We start from the raw sequence: 24,534 nt of genomic DNA, 5'->3' as shown, positions 1-24,534 counted from the left end.
CGATCTTTGCTGCGGTCCTATGACAGTACATAACAAGGCGTCCCCTCTGTCCAAAACCTGCATTGGGGAGTACTTAATTTGAGGTCCATGCTGGTCCACTAGCGTCCTTGTGGTGCAAAATTACTGAAATCGGGGTGCCTTACAATGTTGTTCAAATCTTTTTGTATCAGTAGTCCATTAGGAAGCTTCAAAAATACCCCAAGATGCATTCATAGGCGAAGGCTTTCAATTATTAATAAATACAACTGCATAAAAATGTTTTGAACAATTCTTCCATTAATTCCTCTCCTAATTTATTTATGTTGCAAATCACTGCTCTCATTGGGCTTGTCTATTACATTGGTCCATGTCTTATGGAAAGTCCTTGTCGATCACATTGGTCCATGTCTTATGGAAAGTCCTTTGCCTGCACGTGTTTCGCAACTGTTGTTGCATTGTCGAGGCCACTCGGACTCCAATAATGTAGGGTCAAAGAGGGGACTTTTCAATACACAATCTTGTTTCGTTGTTTATTCTTTATTCTAGCCCGACATGATAGCCTCATAACATTTCATGCAGATTATGGAATCCCTACGACAATGCATAGACAAAGACACACAACAAAAGGAGATTGTGCACTAAAAACATAACCCTAATGGATCCTCCTTCATGAATTTTACAGAACTTGCATTTTGTTTTAAAGCACTCAATTATTTTTGCAGAAGAAAACATTTACGACTTTGCACGTTCCTATGATCGTGTGTTGCAGAAGTGATAACTGGCGCACGCTTTCTCCTGTAACAAATGAACTCTTTCATGTATTTCTATGCAACATAAATTGTCACAAAATTGTTCTGAACGTTGGGCTGAAAAATGCTGGTCTGAACCATGAATGCCCCTTTTCCCGTTGTTTTATGAAAAGGTTGACGAAAGGACTACTTTTCGATGGAGCCCTGAGCAAGCACACACTTCCGTCTTGATATAAGGATTCCCCTCTTCTCGCATTCTGCAGTAATCTCAAAGAGCGTGTTTAAGGCAATCTTACTTCACCCTATGCAACTGTATCTGGTAAACCTATGCTTGGTTAACCGTGTTGTCTGAATATACCTTCTTTAAACACTCCCACCACATGTAGCTAGCCGTATCTGGTTAATCTAGGCTTCGTTACCCATGCATATGAATATACCTCCTTTTAAAGCACCCCTGCCCCATGTAGCTAGTCGTATCTGGTTAATCTAGGCTTGGTTAACCGTGCTGTCTGAATATACCTCCTTTTAAAGCACCCCGCCCCATGTAGCTAGTCGTATCAGGTTAATCTAGGCTTGGTTCACTGTGCTGTCTAAATATACCTCCTTATAAAGCACCCACTCTCTGTGTAGCTAGTCACATCTAGTTAATCTAGGCTTGTTTAACCGTGCCGTCTGAATAGACCTCCTTGTAAAGCACCCCGCCCCATGTAGCTAGTTATATCTGGTTAATCTAGGCTTGGTTAACCACGCATATGAATATACCTCCTTATAAAGAACCCCCGCCCCATGTAGCTAGCCGTATCTGGTTAATCTAGGCTTGGTTAACTGTGCAGTATGAATATACCTCCTTTTAAAGCACCCCGCCCCTTGTAAAGCACCCCCGCCCCATGTAGCTAGTTGTATCTGGTTAATCTAGGCTTGGTTAACCGTGCCGTCTGAATATACCTCCTTTTAAAGCACCCTCATCCCATGTAGCTAGTTGTATGAGGTTAATCTAGGCTTGGTTCACTGTGCTGTCTAAATATACCTCCTTTGAAAGCACCCACTATCCATGTAGCTAGCCATATCTGGTTGATCTAGGCTTGGTTAACCGTGCTGTCTGAATATACTTTGTTTTAAAACCCCCTCCCCGCGTAGCTGTCTGTAGCTGATAAATCTAGGGTTGGTTAACCGTGCTGTCTGAATAGGTCTCCTTCTAAAACACCCCGCCTGCCCTGTGTAGCTAGCTGGAGCTGGTAAATCTAGGCTTGGTTAACCGTGCTGTCTGATTAGGCCTCCTTTTAAAGTGTCCACCTGCCATGTGTAGCTAGCTATAGCTGATAAATCACGCCATCTGAATAAATCACCCCCTGCTACCAGCTAGCTGGTACATCTAGGCTTGGTTAACCGTGCCGTCTGAATATACCTCCTTTTTACAGCACCCCATTCTCTGTGTAGCTCAATAATGTAATGATTTGTAGAGTGTGGCACATATTTGGAACAATTACGTTTGCATGTTCGCTAGGTCTGATTCTGTGAATTATTGGCAGGTTTAAAAATCTAGGCCTCCTCCAACCCTAATATCTTAGAAATGCAGTGGCTGTTTTTATTGGAGATTTTTGCAAGTGCATTATTTTATGTTCCTGGTCTCCTTTGCAGCGTTTCATGAAGTTTCCGTTTACCCCAAGAAGGAACTTCCTTTCTTCATTCTTTTCACCGCCGGGTTATGCTCCTTCACAGCCATGCTTGCCCTCCTGACGCATCAGTTCCCAGAACTCATGGGTGTCTTTGCAAAAGCTGTGAGTAATCCAATGTTTTGAAGTTGCATGTTAAATAAATAAAAAAAATAGTATTGTTTCTCTTGAAAATTAAAGCTATGACCCTACTGTGGTTATGCAGATGCCCACTGTAGTCTGGCATGGGGATCTAAATCGTAATGTAATAGAAGCTAACGGTTTGAAAAGAAGATGGGGGGGACATCATTTCTATGTATTTTTAGACCCAAAGAAACACCACAAGGCAGGAATCGGTCTTCCAGTGGCTACTGAAATATTGCTTTTCCTCGGCTGTGGTGGATACCACATAGTTAATGACCGGATGCATTTGCTTGTAGCAGCCATCATTTGCCGCCTTAGTATCTAATTTTAGAAGGAAATATTTCACATGCCAAAATAAGAGTTACCGGTGTCACTGTATTGAACAATAGCATTATTCCCTAGTGTCTACGTCAGTCCCTGATAATCAGCCAGGCCCACAGTAGCAGGAGTCGCCCTGGGATAATCTGAGCGCAGCGTTTTATAGATTCACTTGTGGCTGCAGCGCTGTCCATGGCAGAAGGCGTAATCACAGCATCCGGAACGAAAAATAAACAGAGGGAAAGCACAAGGCGCATGGAATGTCCCATCCTCTCAGCTGACATTTGAAAATGTTCATTATGTTGGAATTAAGGCATGTAAATTTCGGGTTTTCTCCAGCTAGCTTATCACAGTTTTCTGTAATATCCAGCCAACATACTCTGCAATTTTTTATCACTTTGCGTTTTACTTTATTCTCCCATTTATTGTGCTGGCTTTCTCAGCGCCTATAGTAACTAGTTAGCTTATTAAACATCCAGTAAATGCATAGCAAACGTGTTTAAAGTTATCATAATGTCCTTCTGGCACGTTTGTTGTTTTCAATAAAGCTCCTAGTGTGCACACTTCCTGAACTTCAAAGTGCCCTACTTATCAAAGCACATGCGGTTTACTTGACTCTGGCTTATCCGGTCCAGGGTTCGGGGACTTTACTGTGGTCAGCCTCTTTGTGGTGCCGATGCTGCCTCATCAGACCATGGGTACCACTGCTCAGTATAGTTAATGAGAAGGCAGCGTCTCTGGGAGGGCAAGGGCAGTGTCCGGTCTAATGGCAGGAGTTGGAAGGCCTGAATATAGGTGTTTTGTCTCTGTTTTACCCTCCCCAGCCGCTCACTCATCAAAGCGACATTACACTTCGTGCCCTTGACTCCACTGGGGACTTTGGCGTGACTTTTGCAACTCCCTTTCTGAGAATGAACCTGCCATTAAAGAGGACCCAGTTTTATGCAAAAAATCGGGTTGGATCCTATTGCTTAGAAGTACACACCAGGAAGAACTCCCACTAGTCATAGATGCACGTTACTATTTTAGGCAAATACACAAAGTCTTCAATTGATGTGTATGGATATATAAATTACTGTATCACTCTATGATGACAACTTTTGCAAAGCACAAAACATTACATAAAACATTCAAAGACGTACCCCAAGCAATGAGCTAACAATAATGAAATGAAAATAAAAAAATGTGTCAAACATATACAGTGAAAATTATAATTCATTTCATGAATGATCTTTGTATCACAATCTATGAAGCTCCAAAAGAGGGTTGTGCTCTCTCTAATGTGTGAATATTACCATTTTTTTCTGTGATGCACGGAATATCACATAATGCTGTCACACTCCCACACAGACTTTGTGCTGATGTGTTTCGACCTCCTTAAAAGTGGGACATGAAAATTAGGTAGAGGACTTCCTCAGGGCAATACCCTGTTTACAATGTGGGACACTGAGTAATATATAACAAGGAAATAATACTCATGCATATAACAAGTCAGGAGTCATGCCCGAGAACCAACGTACCTGTATTTGTGGCTTGCAAAAAGGGTGAGGTTGTGGGTCCACATTCCGTGTAACGAGTGGTTCTGGGTGCTGAGCTTCTGCATGCTCTTCCGGGTTCCATGACTTGCAGTTTCCGTAGGGCTGGCTAAGTACTGCATTCACTGTTGGAAAGTTGTCTTTTGCATTAGATACATCTTGCCTGTTCAGTGTGGGGCACTTCCTGCTCCTTAGTAACGCCACCAATTTCAAAGTAGCCTTGTCCTATGGAACCGGCTTTGTTTTGAGATATCATCATTGCGTGGCTCCCTGGAGGGGACTTGGGGTTTGTAGTCTGCCACTATATTCAGGTTTCTCAATGACCTGGTTAAGATATAATTCCCGCGGTTTTCCCATTAGGAGCCTGTAGTGATATGATCAAGCCGCCATTGTTTTTAGGGTTGGTGTTTGCAGGTGAGGAGATTTTAAAGAGGATCAAGCCATGAAGCCTAAAACCTGAGAACAAGTGTCAGGTAAATAGCAGAACTGATTAAACAAATTAGTGTAGCCTTCTTCCTCTCCCTTCAGAAGAAAAGAAATGCTCATCCAGTGCAACAGTGACAGCAAAGATAGAGGTTTAGATCATCTGGGGAGCATTGTTTTAGTGTCACGTGAGCAACATGTGGAACACTATTGTTCTAGCACAACAGCGTGCTTTGTTGATCAAGCTGTCCTAAGTACAGTATTTTAACCTTCTGCATCATCTGATCACTAGCCACCACATTGGGCAGAAACCGCTTTACAATCTATGTAGAACATGTGTATCTACACTTACAGACGCTATGAACGGAAAATGGTACTTCACCTGTAACCATCTGTTTGCAGTGTTGTAGATTCACATGCATCCATCCTCCTCCCCGAAAGCCAGTGAATCACATGTTTGCCTCACTCCCCTATACAATGCACAGAATGCTCTATCTTCAACACTGCTCTCCACTTATGCTACATGCCTGCCAAGCGGAAAACAATCTGAAGTGGAGCCAGTGTCTCGGTGCATTGTGTGGACCAAGGGCAGAGTCACAAGAGGTCTTGTTGCTCAAACGTCTTTGAAGATAAGTTGCAAACAGACTGAATGCTAGATGGCAGCAGTATGCAGGGCTTGTAAATTAATAACACTGCACATGGGCCTAGGTACCATAAGAAGAGCATTTTTTGGTTTTCTAATATCTTTTGATGCCATTTGACGAATCTTCAGGAAACTTTCGAAAAAAAGTTCTTCCACCTCAGTTCCTTCCTTGAAAGTTTTAGGGTCATCCATAAAGCATGGACCGAGAAAAGGAAGGTCCAAAAATGCAATTTCCCATGCAATTTCCATACAGATTTTTGAACAGCATTACAGCCCAAATGGCTGAACAAAATAACACCAAGTTTGGCGGAAAACTAGATCTTTACCCAGAAAGCAGGGTTTTTGGGTATTTGGTGTAAATTCTTAAGTAGTCTTTGAGAAATTAGGGTTAAAAATGTATGTATAGCTGGATGGTTGGGTTCATAGGACTTTCGCGAGAGAGTCCCGCAGGCATGCAACTTCAAATAACAGTGACTTGATTGACAGAGGGACTTTTCCCCCATCATCTGCCTTGCTCCGGCAGGCTCCTGCAAGTTGTGCTGTGATTGGTTGGCTGCAACATGAGGAGAAATGTTGCGGCTGCCATTTTAAGACATGGGGGCTCAGTCCTTTTATCCTTATTTTTCTTATGTTATTAACAAAAGGTGGAGCAGGGTAGGGGTATCCTGACCCCCTTGTCCTTGTGTGGGGGTCCTAAAGAGTACTACGACAACCATCTAAAAAAAAGAAAGGAGGGGGCTGACATGTCTGTGGTGGGTTGGCTGCGTACGGGCGGTTTGCCCTGTGTATAACCCACAATGAGAATGTCCGAAGGACGTGCGCAGTGGAGGGTTGGCTGCCTACGGTGGGTTGTGTGCAACCCAAATCTGCACCTGCCAGAGGGCCGTGTGTAAAGTGGTGGCCACCCACAGGGGTTTGGGCTTCATCTTCATGCATCGCTTATGATCTCACATATTATATCACTTATGAAATGTTGTATGAAATCTTTGAGAACATGATTGATGTCATCTGAGATTACATCATCTAGCGGGAACATGAGTTATAGTTAGTGTATAGTGTGGGCTGGCCACTGCACACCAACAAATACAGGAGGGCCTACTCTGAGCTCCGCTGTACTGCGGTGCCATAAACAAAAGCAAAGTTTTAATTTGACCCCAAGTGGTGTCCCTGTGCAACTCCCAACACAAGGCCCTGGGTGTCAGGGTACCTCTACCTTATCCCTTTATTACTTTTTTTGAAAATTAATTTTGTACAACCTGAGGACTGATGCCCAAGTGATAAAATCACAGCAACAACTTTCCCTTCATGTTGCAGCAGTAGGAGCAAAACACTGTACCCCAAATTGTTCTGTGGTCAGATCTCCCACATTAATCTGAATAAGAGACTGTGGTAAACCTTAATGTCAATAGGCAATCCAATAATCCCAATTTAAGAATAATTAAACTAAGTTCTATTAAAATGTTTTATGATAAATTAAAAAAAAGTGGTAGAGAGTCAATGCCATGAAGACTGTTAAATGTAGAGTTGTACACAGTATGTGAAAATCATACAATGTTCAATGTCCTAATGTGCAGCAGAATCAAAAAGATCTGGAAGAAATGGGCAGCGTCCCTAGTAGAACAGGAAAGTCTTCTGGCTCACCCCCAAAATCAAGGTTTTTTTTTTTTTACACAATTCTAACACAGAAAATAAGAACTTTTGAAGAAGCATCATGCTATGAGCAAATATATAATTTCTCCAGCAAATCAGGGCACATAGAAAAAATAAACGTCTTTCTCTTAACACCTAGGCACTAACCAATTTTGAGAGTAATAATTCAACACCCTGTTTGCTAATGTCATCAAGAGAGGTTTGAACAAACAAGTTACATTTACAAAATTACACTATTTGAATGAATCGATTTCATTAAAGCAGCAGAAGTTGTGGTTACATGTTGCCAGCTATATCCGAATTAGAGAAATTCACCATGAAAGAACAATAACAGTGAAAAAGATTCTAATATATTGCAGCTTGACCGTGTCTTACTTTGTTTTAAAAAAAACCTACAATTTCACTGGATAAAAACAAAGGTTAAAATAATATTCTAGTTGGGTGAGAATTCTGAAATTCACCAGTTGGTTATCTCAAAGTAACTGTAACTCGTACCCCTTATGTTGCAGTAATATTATCTATGATGTCATAGAAAATGTCCTGAGTTATGTAATATGTGGAGTAATTAGCAGTGCATGGAAAGAGCACAAGTTATAGTTAACTTAGGGCACCAGTTATAGTTACTTCTGATAACTATTACTGGTGAATTTGTGTTTTTTGTAGTTTAAAATGGTACATTGTCTCTGAAATTCTCACTTAACTATAACGTTACTTTAACCTTTGGTTGTTTCAGTGAATTTCTGGGGATATTTTTAACATAAAGTAATATTTGATTACCATATGTAAAGCCAACCCACCACCGCGCATGGCCGAAAGCACAGGGTTGGCTGCCGGGCCACCTTGGGTCACGGGGAGCCCATCCCCCAGGACAAGAACATATAAAAGGGAGAAAGTCATGCAGCTCTTTTCCCTGAGTATTAGTAGAGCCCGGGGAGCCCATCCCTGGGGCCGAAAATCTTAGAAAACAGGAGGGGGCAGTGCAGGCGCCTTCCTGAACCTTAATAGGCCACAGAGACCCCATTCCCTTGGGCCAAATACATTAATATTAAAGGAGGAGTATGCATACCCCCACTCCCCGAGCCTTAAGTCCCGGGAACCCCATCCTCGGGGCCGAATTCTATTTATAATAGGAGGGGGAGCATACAGCCCTCCGCCTGATCCTTAATAGGCCATGGGGACCTCATTCCCTGGGGTCAAACTTCATGACGAAGGGGGTCTTCATAGTGCGGCTCTTCAAGCTTTTATAGGCCCCAGGAGGCCCATCTTCTGGGGCCAACTTCCATTCGGGAAGGTTACCACAAGGCCCCCCTCCCTAAGGCTACTGAGGCCTGTCTTAATTAAAAAAAAATTCCCACCTGGTGGGAGCGGACATATGATTTCCTGCCTGCACTGATGCAGGCAGGGCAACTACTGTGTCCCGGGTTTGGGCTCCCCGGGACACAACTTTGAGCCCCCCCGGGGAATGAAGTCCTCAGGGCTGCTTAGGCTCGGGAGGGGGCCTGCACGACTCCCCCTTAAACATTCAAATTCGACCATGGAAGATGGGTTTTCCCTATGTCCCAGGGTGCCTACCCTCGGGACATAGCTGTTTGCTATCGCTTGTCAGGAGCTTTGACAGCTCCTGACAAACAAGAGCTAACAGTAATTCTGCTCCCAGTGGGAGGGAGCAGGAAAACTGCTCCCGCTCGCTGGGAGCGTAGTTTCCATCTGTTTTCCTGTCCGCTGTCCCATTGAATCGCGCTTCAATGAAATAGCCAGAATTTTCTTTTTATGTTTGGGGAGGGGGGCATTAGAAGGGCTCCCCTTTCCGAGCCCATTTTGGGCACTGGGACTCCATTCCTTGGGGCCAGGTATATTTATTAAGGGGAAAGTGCTTGAAATGCCCTGCAAGCCCAACCCCCGGGGGCTCATCCTCTGGGGCCGATCACTGAATGAAAAGGGGAGAGGAGCTGGGTGGCTCCCTTCTCCGAGCCTCTAACTGCTCCAGGGACCCCATTACCCGGGCCGTATTGTAATTTAAATGGAAGAGGGGTCGCATGACCCGCCTTCCTAGTACTTTATATGCTCCAGGGACCCAATGTCCTCGGGCTGGCTCAAGTACTCTGTCCTAGTGAACTTACCCCTGGAACAGAGTAGTTTCAAACATATGTTTGCTCCCATCTGGCAGGAGATATAAAATGCTCCTGCCGGCTGAGAACAGACTTGTATTCTGTTTACAGAACACATATTGCTCCCACCCAGAGGCAGCATGCAAAAAGAGCTGCTCTCTCTCCGGGTGGGAGCAATGCCAGCTCCCACACCATATGGGGAGCTGGTGGCAGCCCTGTGGCTCCGGCCGCGGCTCCCTATGCTTTATGGGTGCCCCGGGGAGCACCAAGGCTCCCACCTACCGCCCCGGGGATTTGGGTCCCTGGGGCTGGGAAGGCTTGGAGAGGGAGTGGGATGGGTATTCCCAGACGTGGGACCCGTGCTCACTACGCCACTGGAGTCAAGCTATCCTGGCTGATGACAGCTGATAGCCAGAAACCGGTCCTAGGATGCTTGATTCCGGTCCAGGGAAGACATGGCTTGGCAGTTCGGGCTGGACTGTTCCCATGAGGCACAGGGTCAAGACTGATTTGCATATGGCCATGTCTAAACTGGGGTGGTGTAGTGGGCAAAAGAACGATGGATTTAATCCAGATCTCTTGACTGGGGGAGAATGTCTGCATTGTCAGCATTCCGTCCATCATTTGTTTGTTGTGCCGCGCAGCCCTCTCTACATTTTATTTATTGGTTTGGGCCCGGGATGGGGTCCGTGGGGCCAAATAAGGCTCGGGTGGGGGGGCTGCATGACCCCTACCCCTTTTTATTGTATTTGGCCCCAGGGATGGGGGTCCCCGGGGCATAACAAGGCTCCGGGAGGTGGCTACACATCCCCCTCCGATAAGTTTTAGCCCCAGGGGATGGGATCCGGGGGCCCTCTCACTTTTTTGTTGTGCTTGCCCCCCGGGATGTGGTCACCCGGGTCCCATTAAAGCGTGGGTAGAGGGACCACACAACCTCCTCCTCTTTTTATTGGAGCTGACCCTGGGGAATGGTGTCCCCCGAGCCAATTAAGGATCACTGCATATCCTCCTCCCCTTAATATATATGTTTTGGCCCTGGGGATGAGGTCCACAGGGGCCCGAAGGCCATCCCTACACTGTGCATGCCAAAGGCTGTGAGTGGCGTGGGGTTGACAGCCTACTGGGGGTTTGTTCACAAGGTCTGGCAGCAGGCTAAGCCCTGTGGCCAACCCCCCACTGCACACAGCCAAACAAAGGCTGTGCACAGCGTGGGTTTGGTTGCCCGAAGGGAGTGTGTGGCGTGGGGGCGGCTGCCTCGGGGTGGTTGCCTGTGGGGAGTTGGACGCAAGGCAGGGCCTGCAGCCAATCCAACATCGTACATGACAAAAGGATGTCATCAGTGATGTCATAGGACATGTCATGAGGGATGTAATGTGAGGTCATAAGCAGTGCATAGCGAGGACTTTGCTACCTATAACTGGTAGATTTGTGTTTTTTTTGTTCTCTCAAAACGTTAATGTTGTCACTGACATATTCCCCTAACTATAACGTTAGTATAACCTTTGTTTTTTTCAATGAATATAGATCATGGGTACTCACAAACTTTCTCTCGGGGGCCACATTTACAGTGTGGTTTGTGGCCAAGGGCCGCACTGGTGGGGGCGGGGTCAGTGGGGGAGGGGGGCGAGGCAAGAGCAAAAAAAAACTGGGACCATCAGGTTGAACACAGGCCCCTGCAGCGGACGCATTCGTCCACTGAGCCACCAGACCCGGCATACACACATCGCTCTCTCTCTCTCTCTTGCGCTCGCTCGCTCTCTCTCGCTCTCTCTCGCTCTCTCTCTTGCTCTCTCTCTCTTTCTCTCACTCTCTCTTGCTCTCACTCTCTCTCGTTCTCTCTCCCTCTGTCTGTCTATCTCCCTCTGTCTCACTCCCTTTGTCTCTCCCTCCTCCCTCTGTCTCCCTCCTCCCTCTGTCTCCCTCCTCCCTCTGTCTCCCTGCGTCTGTCTCCCTCGGTCTGTCTCCCTCCCTCTGCCTCCCTCCTTCTCCCTTTCCGCCTCCCTCCATCTCCCTGTCTTTTTCTCTGTCTCTCTCTGTCTGTCTCTGCCTCTGCCTGTCTCTGCCTCTGTCTGTCTCTGCCTCTGTCTGTCTCTGCCTCTGTCTGTCTCTGCCTCTGTCTGTCTCTGCCTCTGTCTGTCCCTGTCTCTATCTCTATCTGTCCCTGTCTCTATCTGCCTCTATCTGTTTCTGTGTCTCTATCTGTCTCTGTGTCTCTATCTGTCTCTGTGTCTCTGTCCAAACAGGATGCTTCCCAAAACGCCCTTTTAAGTCAGCTGGGAAAGCGCTTACAGCTGACTTTTAAAGGGCATTTTGGGAAGCTTTCTAATGGTGCCATGACATCACAGAGGCCGGCAGTAAACACTGAAGATTGCTGCAGGAGCATACGTAGTGAATACCTACTTAATACGTATTCACTACGTATGCTCCTGCGGTCATCTTCTGTGTTTATGCTGGCCGTGGAAACTGCAAGGCAAGGTCCGCGGGCCGCTGGCGGCCCGTACAATGAATATATATATATATATACATATATATGTGTATATACATATAAATATATATATATATATCACGGTACTCCGGAACACAGAAAGGATTAGATGTGAATTAGTATAGAGAAATATGAATGTATTTGAGTGGTGGACATGTGAGTCTGTTAATTGGATTGGATTTTGATAAATTTGCTAACCTGGATAAGGCGCAAGTGGTGGATCTAATTTCAAAATCTGGCTCGCCCATCGATCCCTGTCCTGTGGCGGTGGTAAAGTTAGCGCAAGATATCGTAGCGGATAATCTGGCACAAATGTTCAACCCTATCTTTAGGACAGGAGATTTCCCTAAACTGTGGAAAACGGTATCAATTGTCAATCCTAAAAAAAACAATTTAGACTCCGAGGACGTTAACAACTATCGCCCTATATCTCGTCTACCTTTTCCTGCCAAACTTCTAGAGAGGGCCATTAATAAACAACTGATGGATTACATCTACTTACACAGCTGCTTAGACGAAACACAATACGGCTTGAGAACTGGTCACAGCACTGAGTCGGCACCTGAACAAATCAGTCGAGGAAATCAGGATAGCTCTAGATAGCGGTGGGAGGGCCACCCTATTCTATTAGATTTGTCAGCGGCCTTTGATACCGTCCACCATACCATTTTGGTGGATAGGCTAGCAGTGATAGGGGTGCAGGGATCAGCACTCCATCTGCTCAAATCTTTTCTGGAAGATAGGACGAAATTTGTAGCCATGGACTGTTCAAGTCTAACCCTTTTCAGCTCCCTTGTGGAGTGCCACAGGGCTCCTCAATTAGCCCTACCTTTTTTAATGTTAACATAGCTGCTCTGGCCCTAGTCCTAAAATCTGTCGGCTTTGCCTTAACCTCTTACGCTGACGATACGCAAATTCTCGTAGCAGTCATGAAACAACCACACACCATCAGTAAGCAATTCAGTGATTGCATGCCAGTCATAAGTTTATGGATGAGCTCTAACCGTCTCAAGCTGAATTCCAATAAAACTGAGGTGGTCCTCTTTGGCAACGATTCCTCTTTCTGGTCCCCTGAGTGGTGGCCAGCGAATTTAGGCGATTTGCCGGAGCCATTTGAAAAGGCGAAAAATCTTGGGATAATTAAAGACAACAGGCTCACCTTTGTTAAGCAGATCAACACTCTGACATCTTCCACTTTTTTCATCTTAAGAAAAATTCTTAAGATCTTGCCTTTCATTCTAGCAAACCTTCAAAAGCTTATCATATCAGCTTAGATATTGGCCAGACTAGATTATTGTAATGGCCTATATCTTAATATGCGGGCCCAGCACCTTAGGAAACTCCAGGTATTGTAGAGCACAGTTGCTAGAGTTCTCAATCGTACCCCTAGATGGGTCTGGGTTCGGAAAACAATCAAACTGCTACATTGGCTGCTGCTGAAGGAGAGGATCCAATACAAAGCTTTGTGCTTTGCGTACAAAGCCTTGCACAAGCAAGGACCACCAGACCTAGGCCAGAAATTCAGATGGTACTCACCTAGTAGATCACTTAGATCTTCTAACTCTAGATCTTCGGTGGTACCAAAATTTAAAAGAATGAATTGGGGTGGCAGACGTTTTTATCTGGGAACCATAACAATATGGAATAAACTCCCGCTATCCATCCGATCCTCCAACTCCCTCCTCAATTTTAGGCGGGAGTTGAAAACTTGGCTTTTCAGCATATCAGACTTTTGGTAAAGATTCTGATTTTCCAGTCCGATCATAGGCTAGCGCCAGGACACCGTTTGGTAACAGGTCACTTTAGAACTCTAAAAAAAACAAAAGGGTATTGGAGGGATCGAAGAGGAAAGAGTCTAGAAAGTGTTCGTTGGGAGATCATAGTCGTAGGAGGAGGTCTGAAATGAGTAAAGGTGAGATGGAGGAGGGAAGAATCTCTAGAAATGGATTAGGGCGGTCCTGTAGTAAAATGAGGTCTCATATGAGTCTAAGGATGGGTACATGAGGGAAGAATTTAGAAAGGGTTGTTTGGGAGATCCTAGTAGTAAAATGAGGTTTGGCGTGATGCAAAGAGGGATAGAGTAGGTTAGACTTTAGAAAGGGTTAGTTTGGATATCATAGTAGTAGAACAAGTTATTTTGGAGATCATAGTAGTAGAATGAGGTTTGGGACGAGCCAGAGTGGAGGTAGAGGATGTACTGAGAGAGGTATAGGGTGAAACATAGGGTAGTGCATTGGAGAGTTGCAAATGTGTGTGTGTGTGTGTTTTTTTTAACAGTACAAGTAAAGTAAATACATTTATAGATACCAGTACATGGAAGGTATACATGTAAAAGGAAAGTAATATATCTAGATTTAAGTTGTATTTAATGAACTTAGACTTTCAAGTGCTGCTGTACTTTAAGCTAATTTGTGTGTTTTTTTCTTTTCAATAATTCAATATTTAATTACCCGGAAGAAAATGTATAAAGATTGTTAAGTGTTAGCTAGCATGTGACCAATTACTAAGAGGGCTCCATGCCATCTCCATCTGAGCACACTTTGCGCAACAATTGTAGTAGAATTGTAGTATTTACGATCATGTATCGTCAATGCCAAGACTTCTGTTATTTTACTGTTGGTGGTGTGAGCTTACAGAACAGAGACCCCTTTAATCTCTGGGTTTATCTCACTTGCATAGTAGAAAAGAACAACAGTGAAGATTGACCATCTATTGTCAGTGGAGAGCTAATTGTGGGGGCAATGCAAAGAGGTGCATTTTGGGACTAGTGGCTAAGGGGAGTAAAGAGTTAAAACTGACAATAACATTGCAAAATAGATTTGGGAAATTACATATTTATGAGGTCGGTGTGCAGAGTGCATTTATGGAGTGAGTGATGTGTATGGCGCTAGTCCTGCACATGGGGCATTATAAAGTCATGCAGTTGTGGCATTTATGAATAAGCACATTATACTGTGCCGCTGCAAACAATCAAACTAAGACAGACCTTCTTTCTGTAAACCTGGAGACAATTAACTGGAACATTTATAAACACTTTTTAAAGTATGTCAAAATGACCCTAGGCATTACCTCAACAGCATTACTCCACAAAAGCCTAGAACCTAGTCCAGTAAACCTCCAAGCTCCTCTGCTCAGATGTAGTTTAAATCTTCATTAGCGTCCCTGCCCCGGCAAGCAAGTGAGTTACTTGAACACAGTTACGAAGTTCTGGCTAAATCATTTCCCTACAACTTTTACACATTTAAAATTCAGATTGTACAGCATAAACTGAAGATTTGGGTCTGAAGTTTAAGAGATTGAATAGCCTTCCAAACAGAAATAGTGCATGTATAACCACGCAGCACACAAGAGCATTGTCAGGTATGATGGATACACATATAGAGGCAAACGTGAGGCATTAAAGTGTGGCAAGTGTGACAACATGAAGTACATTACACATTTACAAGTTATGCGTTCCATGATGAGATCAAGGTGTTAACAAGAAGTGAGTAGTGGACAAAGGAGCGAGTGGACCGGATGAAGTAAGGCGCATTTTGTCATTTTCCTGCAGTATTGTCTACTTGTAGGATTTCAAGGAGATCCTGAATGATGGGAGAAGTGACAGCACTCCGCTCATAGAGGGTGAGCTCCAGTGAAAGGTCCTCAGAATGCAGATTGGGTGAAAACATAAAATTTGGGTTGGCTTGAAGGTTCCCACTGATAAACTGCAATTAACATATGAGACAGTACCTAGTAATTTGTGGGAAGTGATTAGATCATTTTAAAAACAGTGATCCTACTTTTTAAGCGGAAGATTGCTTCATGTAAAATCAGCCATTCTGGTGTTAGTACTGTGAGGTGAGGGTACACCATCAGACAGACGTACATGAGACATCTGTGAGGGGCCAGTTGTGACAGAGTCCTGGATCACTTAAAAATCAAGGTAACCGGTTCTCAAAAACTGAACTTAACCCCTCCCCTGGATCCCAGTGGGGGCCGCAGCCCCATAGCTTTCTCAGTCACACAGCCCACGAAGATACATTTCTTATGGGTGATGTGTATGCCTGCCTTGTCTAAGAATGTCGCTCGTAGTGCAGCTCAGTATGTGACATTGACCTGTTCCAGCCTTGACCTCCCGGTAACTGGCTGCATCACTCCATGTACCATAGTCTTTGATGTACCTTACTGGCTGACTATAGCTGTCACACTTTGTATGCTGGGCTCCCCCAACCATTTGCATTGCACTTTGCCCCACACCACAATACTGCTGAGCTGCCTGCTCAGCAGAGTCTTCTCTCACCCCCAGCACTCTCTTCTGTGCTTCTTCACCCCCAAGATAGGTAAAACGAATAACAAGCCAGCCAAACTCCATTTCGATAAGAGGTCCTCCACAATGCGCAGCAAGTGCCCGGATGTCATCCCTCCCGACATGAATGATGAGAGTATTGCTGCAATGCTTAAAGAAATGAAGGATAGTCTGAAATCCATTGACAGCAAAATAGACTACATTCTTGAACGAATCGATCAACATGATGCCAGGCTTACACAAGTTGAGGTGAGTCTCTCTGATACAGAGGATACACAACAAGTGGATTGTACCCCATCCTCGATTATGCGTGAACAGAAAATTATAAAAGCTAAAAGTGAAGTTCTGGAAGGTAGATACCACCAAAATAATGTCGGGATATTGGGTATTCCTGAATCGGCTACAAATGGCCATATGGAAATCTTTGTGAAGGAATTACTATATAACTGTTTGGCCGCAATAAGTTCTCAAATATTCCCATCGTGGAGAGAGCACATCTCATTTTAGCTCCCATACCCAACCCTGGCCAAAATGCTAGGCCTATTAGTGCAAGACTCCTTAACATTAAGGACAGGGACCTAGTACTGAGACTAAATAGAGTGATGCCTGATTTACAATTTGAAGGCTCATAAGTGTCTTTTTATCCCAGTTTCACTCTAGCAGTGCCGGAGGCCCAGCGCACTTTCTTTGAGGTTAAGAGACTCCTTAGATGCAAAGCAGTTAAATTCTCATTGTTGTTCCCAGCCAAACTACGCCTTGAATATAATGGAAAAACACACTTTTTAAAAAAACTTTTAAAATTTTTTTTACAAATCCAGGGGCAGCACTTAATTTTATTGAGCAATACAAGATACCCAGAAAAGGAATATCCCCCAAGCTAACTAACTCTGCTTACACCAAAGTGGCAGGTTGCATGGTGCATCTGCTCTCAGTGACAATGATTAATTCATCTTGCTTGCTTCCCATTGGCTCGCACTCCATCTCATCGCGAGTCGACTGTTGCAATTCGTTCTCTTCTTGTTTGGCACACTGATGTATACACATTGATTACTATGAATAGCAAAATGTTTGCTGTAATTGTGCAAACTTACTCACAGCTTGCACATGTAACAATGCATTTTTCACAATTTGTCTTTGTAGGCTGTTTACTACATTGTTGCGTATTTTCCATAAGGTAAAATGATTCACTTTTAACAACAGTTATGGGTGCTATGCCATGGCCTTTGCCGTGCTCCTGCCCCCCATGCGTGGATTGCACACATAGGGGCCGATTCTGATCCTGGACTTTTATTTTACATACAAATCGGATCTGTATTTTTTTCCATACAAATCGTACAAGTCCCTTCCAACCCGTGTAGTACGATTCGTATGGGAAAAATACATACAGATCGGCCCAATCCTTACAAATCGGATCGGGAAAAGCTGTACGACACGGACTAGTAAAAAAGACCATACAATTTGTAAAAAGGCTGTACAACCCGTCAAGTACGATTCGTATTGGGTTGTCAGCATGCGATTTGTATGGAAAATGGCCTATATACGGGGAACGACTCGTACCGGGCTACGAAGCGAACCCCTATACGCCTCGTACCCTGGTATGACTCGTTCTGGGGGTACGAATCGTACCGGGGTACGGGCCGTATAGGGGTATGAGACGTACAGAGGTCCCCCACATGCAAGGCGTGTGTATGGAGAGTACCCCAACATCGCGCATGTACGCACCGTACATACGCGATTTTGGGGTCTGCACCGTACATACGCAATTTTGGGGTGCGGTGCGCACACAAGCGATTTTGGGATACGGTGCTTGTACGGTGCGTACACGACCAGTACCCCTTCAGTGCGTATATACGCACCGTACCCCACTTTCCGCATCATCGGTACGCACCGTACATACGCACCGTACCCCTGTATTCATGGGGTGTACGACGCGTACATGGGGGTCCGTCTCGTACTCTTTTCGGGGCGTACAATGTTTTCCCGGCACTTTTTGGCTCCTGTAAAAAAAAGAGCCGTACGGAGTGCCGTTTGTACGAATCGTACTTGACGGGTTGTAAACTGCTGCCGGGAATACATGTGAACGTCGCGTGCAGGGCAATCCGAATCGGAATCGCTTGTATTTACGAGTTGTATGGTCTTTTTTACAATTTGTATGGAGAGCGCCTATTTGTACGGATCGTACTTCCTAGGTTGTAGGGGAATCCTTACAAGTACGAGTTGTATGGGGAAGACGCTCCATACCACGATTTGTACAGCATTTTTCCAGGATCGGAATCGGCCCCATAGTGTCTAGGTTTACCATGTGGTCTGTAACTGTTTTGTCGGTTACTATGGTAGGGGTACTCGCTGATGTTTGGGGTTGGCTGGGAAGGGATCCTCACTATTGTTGTTTTCCTTCTGCACTACCACAAACATTCCAATTGATACTATCAAGCCACTGCTGGTGGCACCACGGCTCTCTTGGTCAGTGTGGAAACTAGATGTGAGGGCAGCTATGAATGTTTCTTGTTTGATCCCCTTTGGTGAACTTTGTTACTTGAAATGTCCGTGATGTGAATAGCCCCCATAAGGCTTGTCAGGTGCTCACATACCTTGACCAGCAAAAGATAGACATAGTCATGTTACAGGAGACTCATTGCTCCCTGATGGGTACTCCCACTTTTGCTTTGGCTTGGGGCCCGCATCGCTGTTTTTCCTCATACTCCACTTACTCTTGTCAGGTGGTGATCCTCATTAGGAAACATCTTAATTTCATTCTAGAAACATCTTAATTTCATTCTAGTAGACCATATTAGACCTGGCTGGTAGAACGGTTGTTGTAACTGCATTTTAGAGGGTAAACCTTTGTTGTTTATCAATGTATATGCCCTAAATATTGATAACTGCTACTTTTTTTTAAAAATGATGTCTTACCCTTAAGTGCCACTTTCAAAGGCTGGCCAATGATATTTGGGGGGGGTGGCATTTCAATTTGACATTCTCTGCATCCATCGATGGGGCTTCTAAGAGGCCATGCCCACATCTTGAGCTTGCAGTGCACTTGCTCATATAAAGCAATGATATGAATTGGTAGATGATTGCCCTGCCTTACATCCGCTTGTGTTTTCAGCATACTTGTTACTCCCCTGTGCATGATATGTTCTGTCATCTTGAAATGGCTGGTGTTCAGGGCACTAATGCCTGTGGTAAATGGCACCGAGAAACTCCCCCCTACCGTATCAGATCACTCCCCAGTGACGGTAATCCTTGAACGTCCCATCCATCCACCACAATTCCGTAGCTGGTGCCTAAAAGGCACTGAACTTCGAGATTCCATCTTCAAGAAAGCAAAAATTAATTTATTTTTATTTGTAATTCTGAAGTGTGCTGACACACATTTTAATAGGATCAAAGCAAATCAAGACACTTAGTGATGCACAAACAATAAATATTTACAGAAACACGATTTTCACACATTATAGTTTGTGTGCTATATAGTTTTATCAGTAAAACGGTTTGCCTTTGCAAATTTAGTGGCCATTTCAATGGAAAATGTGCTGTCTGTAAAAGACAATGTGCGACCACAAAATGCTTTAGTTACATGAAAGAAATCGCCCACCTCATGTCCATTAAAAAGGTAGGTGGGCCGCAAAAGTTAGTTGTTCTAAAGAGTGGGTTGTGGTTCTAAAACGTTTCAGAAACACTGGGCTGTACTATGAGAAGCCTTTAAGGCGTACATAAGAAGAATGTGCATATCTAAAAGTGCTGGTGTTGTCTAATCGATTATCAATCATCTGGACCGACTGGTGTCCAAGCTTGGACTTTTAGAAAACACCTATGCATCCACTGGAAATAAGGCAATTCTTGCCCAAATTGAGTAGACTTTCACTGAATATAGAGTGCAGCTGGAGCGCAAAGTCCTCTACTTGAGCTGAAATGCCCAAGCCCGATGTTTTGGTGAGGGAGATAGGATGGACAAAACACGTGCTTGGGTCACTAGAAGAGAACAAACATCTTAGAGAATCACCTGTATCTGAGTACGATCAAGAGTGCAGAAGTAACTTTAGACACAACTGACATCTTAGCTGAGTTCCGACAGTTCTGTTAATATATATACACCCCAGTGATGCTCCGTGACAACCCCAAACTGTCAAGTTACCTCGTGGGTGTTGCTCTTGCTAGGCTTGATGGTGCAGCCAACGAGATACTGAATTCCCAGATAACACACAAAGATGTTAAACCGGCCTTAATGAGCCTCATTCATGGTAAGGCCCCAGATGGGGACAAGCTCCCGAAGACTTCTTTGACGTATAGAGCTTCAGTCACTTCACCTCTTGGCTATATATACTGCTGCACTGGCTAAGGGTTTATGTCTCCCTACCCCATGGAGGCTGTTATTACAGTACTGTTGAAACCAAACAGAGGTCCCAGTGCATGCTCCTTCTATACATAGACCACTATCTCTGCTAAATACTAATAAGAAAATCCCAGCAAAACTATTGGTGCAGTGCCTCCAACCACTTATACAATTCCTTGCCGGTCTTACCAGAGCAAGCTGGATTTATCCCCCAAATATCTACAGCCTTTAACCTTTAATGCTGATGTCTATCGTCCGCATAGTAGATCCGGTGCTGCTATCCGTAGCAATGCTCCTGGATGCTGAAAAAGCTTGAATGTCCCTTCATTATGGCGGTCGTTGACAAATGGGTTTGGAGAACTATTTCCTTTCACTGATCACTCTATTGTGCTCTTCCCCATGGCCAGAGAGTTGGATTGAACAAATCGTATTCCGGTTCCTTTTGTATTAGCAGGGGAAACAACTGTCAGGGATGTCCTATTTACCCACTAATCTTTGCTTTGACGATTGAGCCATTAATGTGCTTTATGAGAGAACTGCATGCCCACCACAGCCTGTGCCTTGGAAGTAGATCGCTGATCATCGTACTCCATACGGACACGGTGAAACTATACGTACTCCAATGCGAAAGAACCTATCCCCCATTATCCGTGTCATTGTGCACTTTGGAGGATACTTAGGGCTACAGCTCATTCAGTTTAAGAACGGAAATTCACTAGTTATGGTGTGCAACGAACAATGCACACCATAACTCATGTCTCTGCCATACTCAATACATCCCTTAATCATAGTACGTGAAAACAAAAAACTGTTTACAAAGAGAAAATCATAGTGGAGGCATGAATGATGGTGTGCATTGTACAACACGACAAGTTCACGGAATCATAACAGTTTCCTGCTAGTAGACTTTTCTTCTGTGCCCACAATGGACTATCCATTGCAGTGGCATCCTCATGGCGTTACATCCTTGGGAATATGGGTCACCTGTGACCTTGATATCTTATAAAGGGTCATTTCAGCACAGTGCTTGAACAATTAGTGTGTTAATAGATGGATCTGCCCATCCTTCTCAATGATGAGGGGGATTTCCCTAATCAAAATGATTGTATTACCGAATTTCTAGATCTATTTTCAAACATTAGAGTACCCATTCCGAGACACTTCTTGAAACAAAGAAAACAACTCCTTCTCTGGCTGATATGGAGCTGGCGAACCAAGAATTCACTGTAATGTGCTCACACGACGGTTAAGGGCAGGTGATCTTGATGTACCTTACTTTTACATATATTACCTAGTTGTACAGCCACAATATTTTAAATACTAGACACCATCCCAACCAGCCGCTGTACATATCAAAGGTGAAAGTACCATTGCCTGCACCCAGTCAATTTTGAAGACAGCACTCACCCATGCATGTAAGGAATAATATGGATGCAATCACTTCAACCTGTTGGCCATTTTGGGACTTAGCAAAATTGCTGGCCCTTGATATGCCATACACTCCCCTAATGCCTCTTTCTGATAATACCCTGCTCTCACTCACCAGGAAAAAGGTGATGTAGGATTTATTACGCAAGGTCAGGTTGATCATGCTCAGTGACCTTTTCGATGAAGGCACCTTTCTTTCACTGCAGACTTTCCTATACAGCTGTACCAGCACACCCCTTGCATCGCTGTTACCATAGATTGCACTCTGGTTGCAGGGCAGCATTTTATACCTTCCCCATTACACCGCCTGAAATTACATTTCCTACTGCATAAATTATTAGAGCCGACGTAAGCCACTCAATCTCCTTTTTATACCCCACATTCATGTCCTGTATTGACACACTCCTGGAGGCCAAGCACAGGTGGAAGGATTCTCTAGGCCATCAAAATCTTGACAAGACCGGAACATGTTGCTGCGCACTCGTGAAGGAGACACCATTCAATCGTAAGCATAAATTGATTCAGTTTAAATACTTTCACCAGTACTATTACACTCCCAAACATTTGTCTAAATTTAATGGGAGTGATCCATTTTTATGTAAACGATGTTTGGCACTTGCACCCTTCCTGCATATGGCTTGGTACTGCCAAAAGGTTCTGCTGTATTGGCAAGGCATATTTGATATTCTGTGTGATATGCTTAAGACCCTAATTGACCCCTCTCCCCCTGAGGCTCTGCTTGGTGATGCATCTGCCCTGCCTATGACGAGCCAGCACTTGGCATCCATGACTCTTATCCTAGCCAAGGGACGTGTGACGATTGTATGGATGGAAAGGAGACCACCCACAATAAATCAATGGCTTCAGCATGTTACTTAATGCAGTGACATGATGGAACAGCATGTGAAGATTCTACACCCTGCTGCTTGTCCTAAAGACACCTGGTCCCTGTTCCGATTCTACCTACTTCGAACAGTTGAGAGCTCCTGCCTGGCTCAGTCCATGTGACTGGACCACCACCACCTCCCTGGGGCAATGTCTGTATTGTAAGGCGCTGCCCCTTTCCTGGTCCGTTTTGCCCCAACCCTGGGACATTATTGGCCCTGGGTACCGCCATCCCCCAAGTCCGGCTCCCTATGTCCTGAGGTGCCACCCTCGGGACATAGTTGTTTGTCGTCGCTTTGCAGAAGCTTTGACAGCTCCCACCAAGCGAGAGTAAACAGTAAGTCCACTCCCAGCAGACTGGAGCAGGAAAACTGCTCCCGCCCACTGGACTGGGAGCTGAGTTTTGATCTGTTTTCCTGCTCGCTCCAGCATTTTTTGCTGCTTCCTGAGTGCGGGGCCAATGCCGGCTCCCGTTGGAGGCGGGGAGCCGGCATGAACCATGGAGGCATTGGGGCTCACCCACAGTTCACACTGGGGGCCCTGGGTGGGTCCAGGGCACCCAGTATCCGAACTCTGGTGGTATGGGGTCCCGGGTCCAAAATGGGTGCGAGGAGGGGGCTGCGAGGCCCCCCCTCCCCTGTTAATTCCAAATCACCCCGCCCCTTAATAGCAATGTGCTTCAGTTGAAACTCTATGTTTTTAGAGGAAAAATTATCCTAACTTCTTGGGCTTGGCAAAGGCAAAGCAAGTGTGTTTTCTCTGGAATTCCACATTGAAAAACGATCTGAAATCCTTGCTGGAGATGAATGCTTTGTTGCTCTATCGGAGCGCAATCTGTATCGACTGTGACAAGTGAGTTCTTTTTGTCCTGTCCTGGTAAGAGCAGAGTCCATAGTTCTCTCTTTAAATGCAAATGTGCAAAATCATCTGGAAGTCTCGCCTGTTTAGCCCGCCCACCTTAGTAGTATGCAAAGGTATTCCCACCTTTTGCCAGGCTGATGGACAGCTTACCAAAAGGCCCCAGAGTGCATTTCCTGCCGAATTTGGTGATGCGTTCTTGATGCTGAAGAATAAGAGGACCTCTCCACCAAACAAAGAAGCACTTGCTTTATATACTTAAGAGGAAGTACCCTTGTTTGGTGGAGATTCACCTCTTTGTAGTCTTGTCAACTTCTGTAGAGGAGAATTCATGTTATCACAGATTTCTGGAAGAAGACGTTTAAGGAACAATCACATTGCTGAAATGAAACGCACAGAATGTCAGCTGTAATGTAGAGTATGCACTAGATATTTACCCAACGAGTTAGAACATAACTAATTAACCAGTAAAATGTACTCCAGTTCGGTAGACATTTTGTTTAAAACTGTGGACTCTTGTTGAATAAAGGGACAGGTGAGGTGCCATCCTCACCCAGTCACTCACACAACTATTGATACAGCTACTCAGACACCCACTCACACACCCATTCAGCCACTCTCACATACCCTTTCAGCCACTCTCGCATCTACTCTCAGACCCACACGGCCACTCACACACCCACCAAACTACTCACAGGCTCATACAGCCATTCACACACCCTCTCAGACCCATACACCCTCTCACACACCTATTCACACACCCACAAAACCAACCACACACCCACTCACAGACCCATACTGGCCCATAGCCATTCACTGACCCATGCAGCCACTCACTGACCTATGCAACAACTCACACACCCACTCTCAAAGATTTCAGTTAAAATAAAATTTTAAAAACCTTTGAAATTCACAAAAAAGCAAAGGTTACAGGGACGTTATAGTTAGGAAAGAACATTAAAAAACATAGAAATGCGCATAAAAACCAAAGATTACAAGGGCGTTATAGTTGGGCTCAGATTTCACGCGCACAAAGCCTTAGAAAATCAGCAGTTA

At 44.8% G+C, this 24,534-nt stretch overlaps 1 protein-coding gene across 12 annotated transcripts in view; it reads left to right on the top strand.

Annotated features, from left to right (window-relative positions):
* ST7 (suppression of tumorigenicity 7) overlaps positions 1-24,534 on the top strand; it is a 614,758-nt gene that overhangs the window by 568,452 nt on the left and 21,772 nt on the right. For all 12 annotated transcript variants that reach the window (XM_085653135.1, XM_085653132.1, XM_085653133.1 and 9 more), the window contains exon 14: positions 2,367-2,506. In XM_085653135.1, coding sequence (XP_085509261.1) covers positions 2,367-2,506 — 140 coding nt within the window. The remainder of the gene's footprint in view (positions 1-2,366; positions 2,507-24,534) is intronic.

The sequence above is a fragment of the Triturus cristatus genome, chromosome 4_1 (genome assembly GCF_964204655.1).
Source record: "Triturus cristatus chromosome 4_1, aTriCri1.1, whole genome shotgun sequence".
Taxonomy (NCBI): Eukaryota; Metazoa; Chordata; class Amphibia; order Caudata; family Salamandridae; genus Triturus; species Triturus cristatus.
The sequence above is the reverse complement of the archived record's forward strand: the minus strand, read 5'-3'. Positions and strand labels throughout refer to the sequence as shown.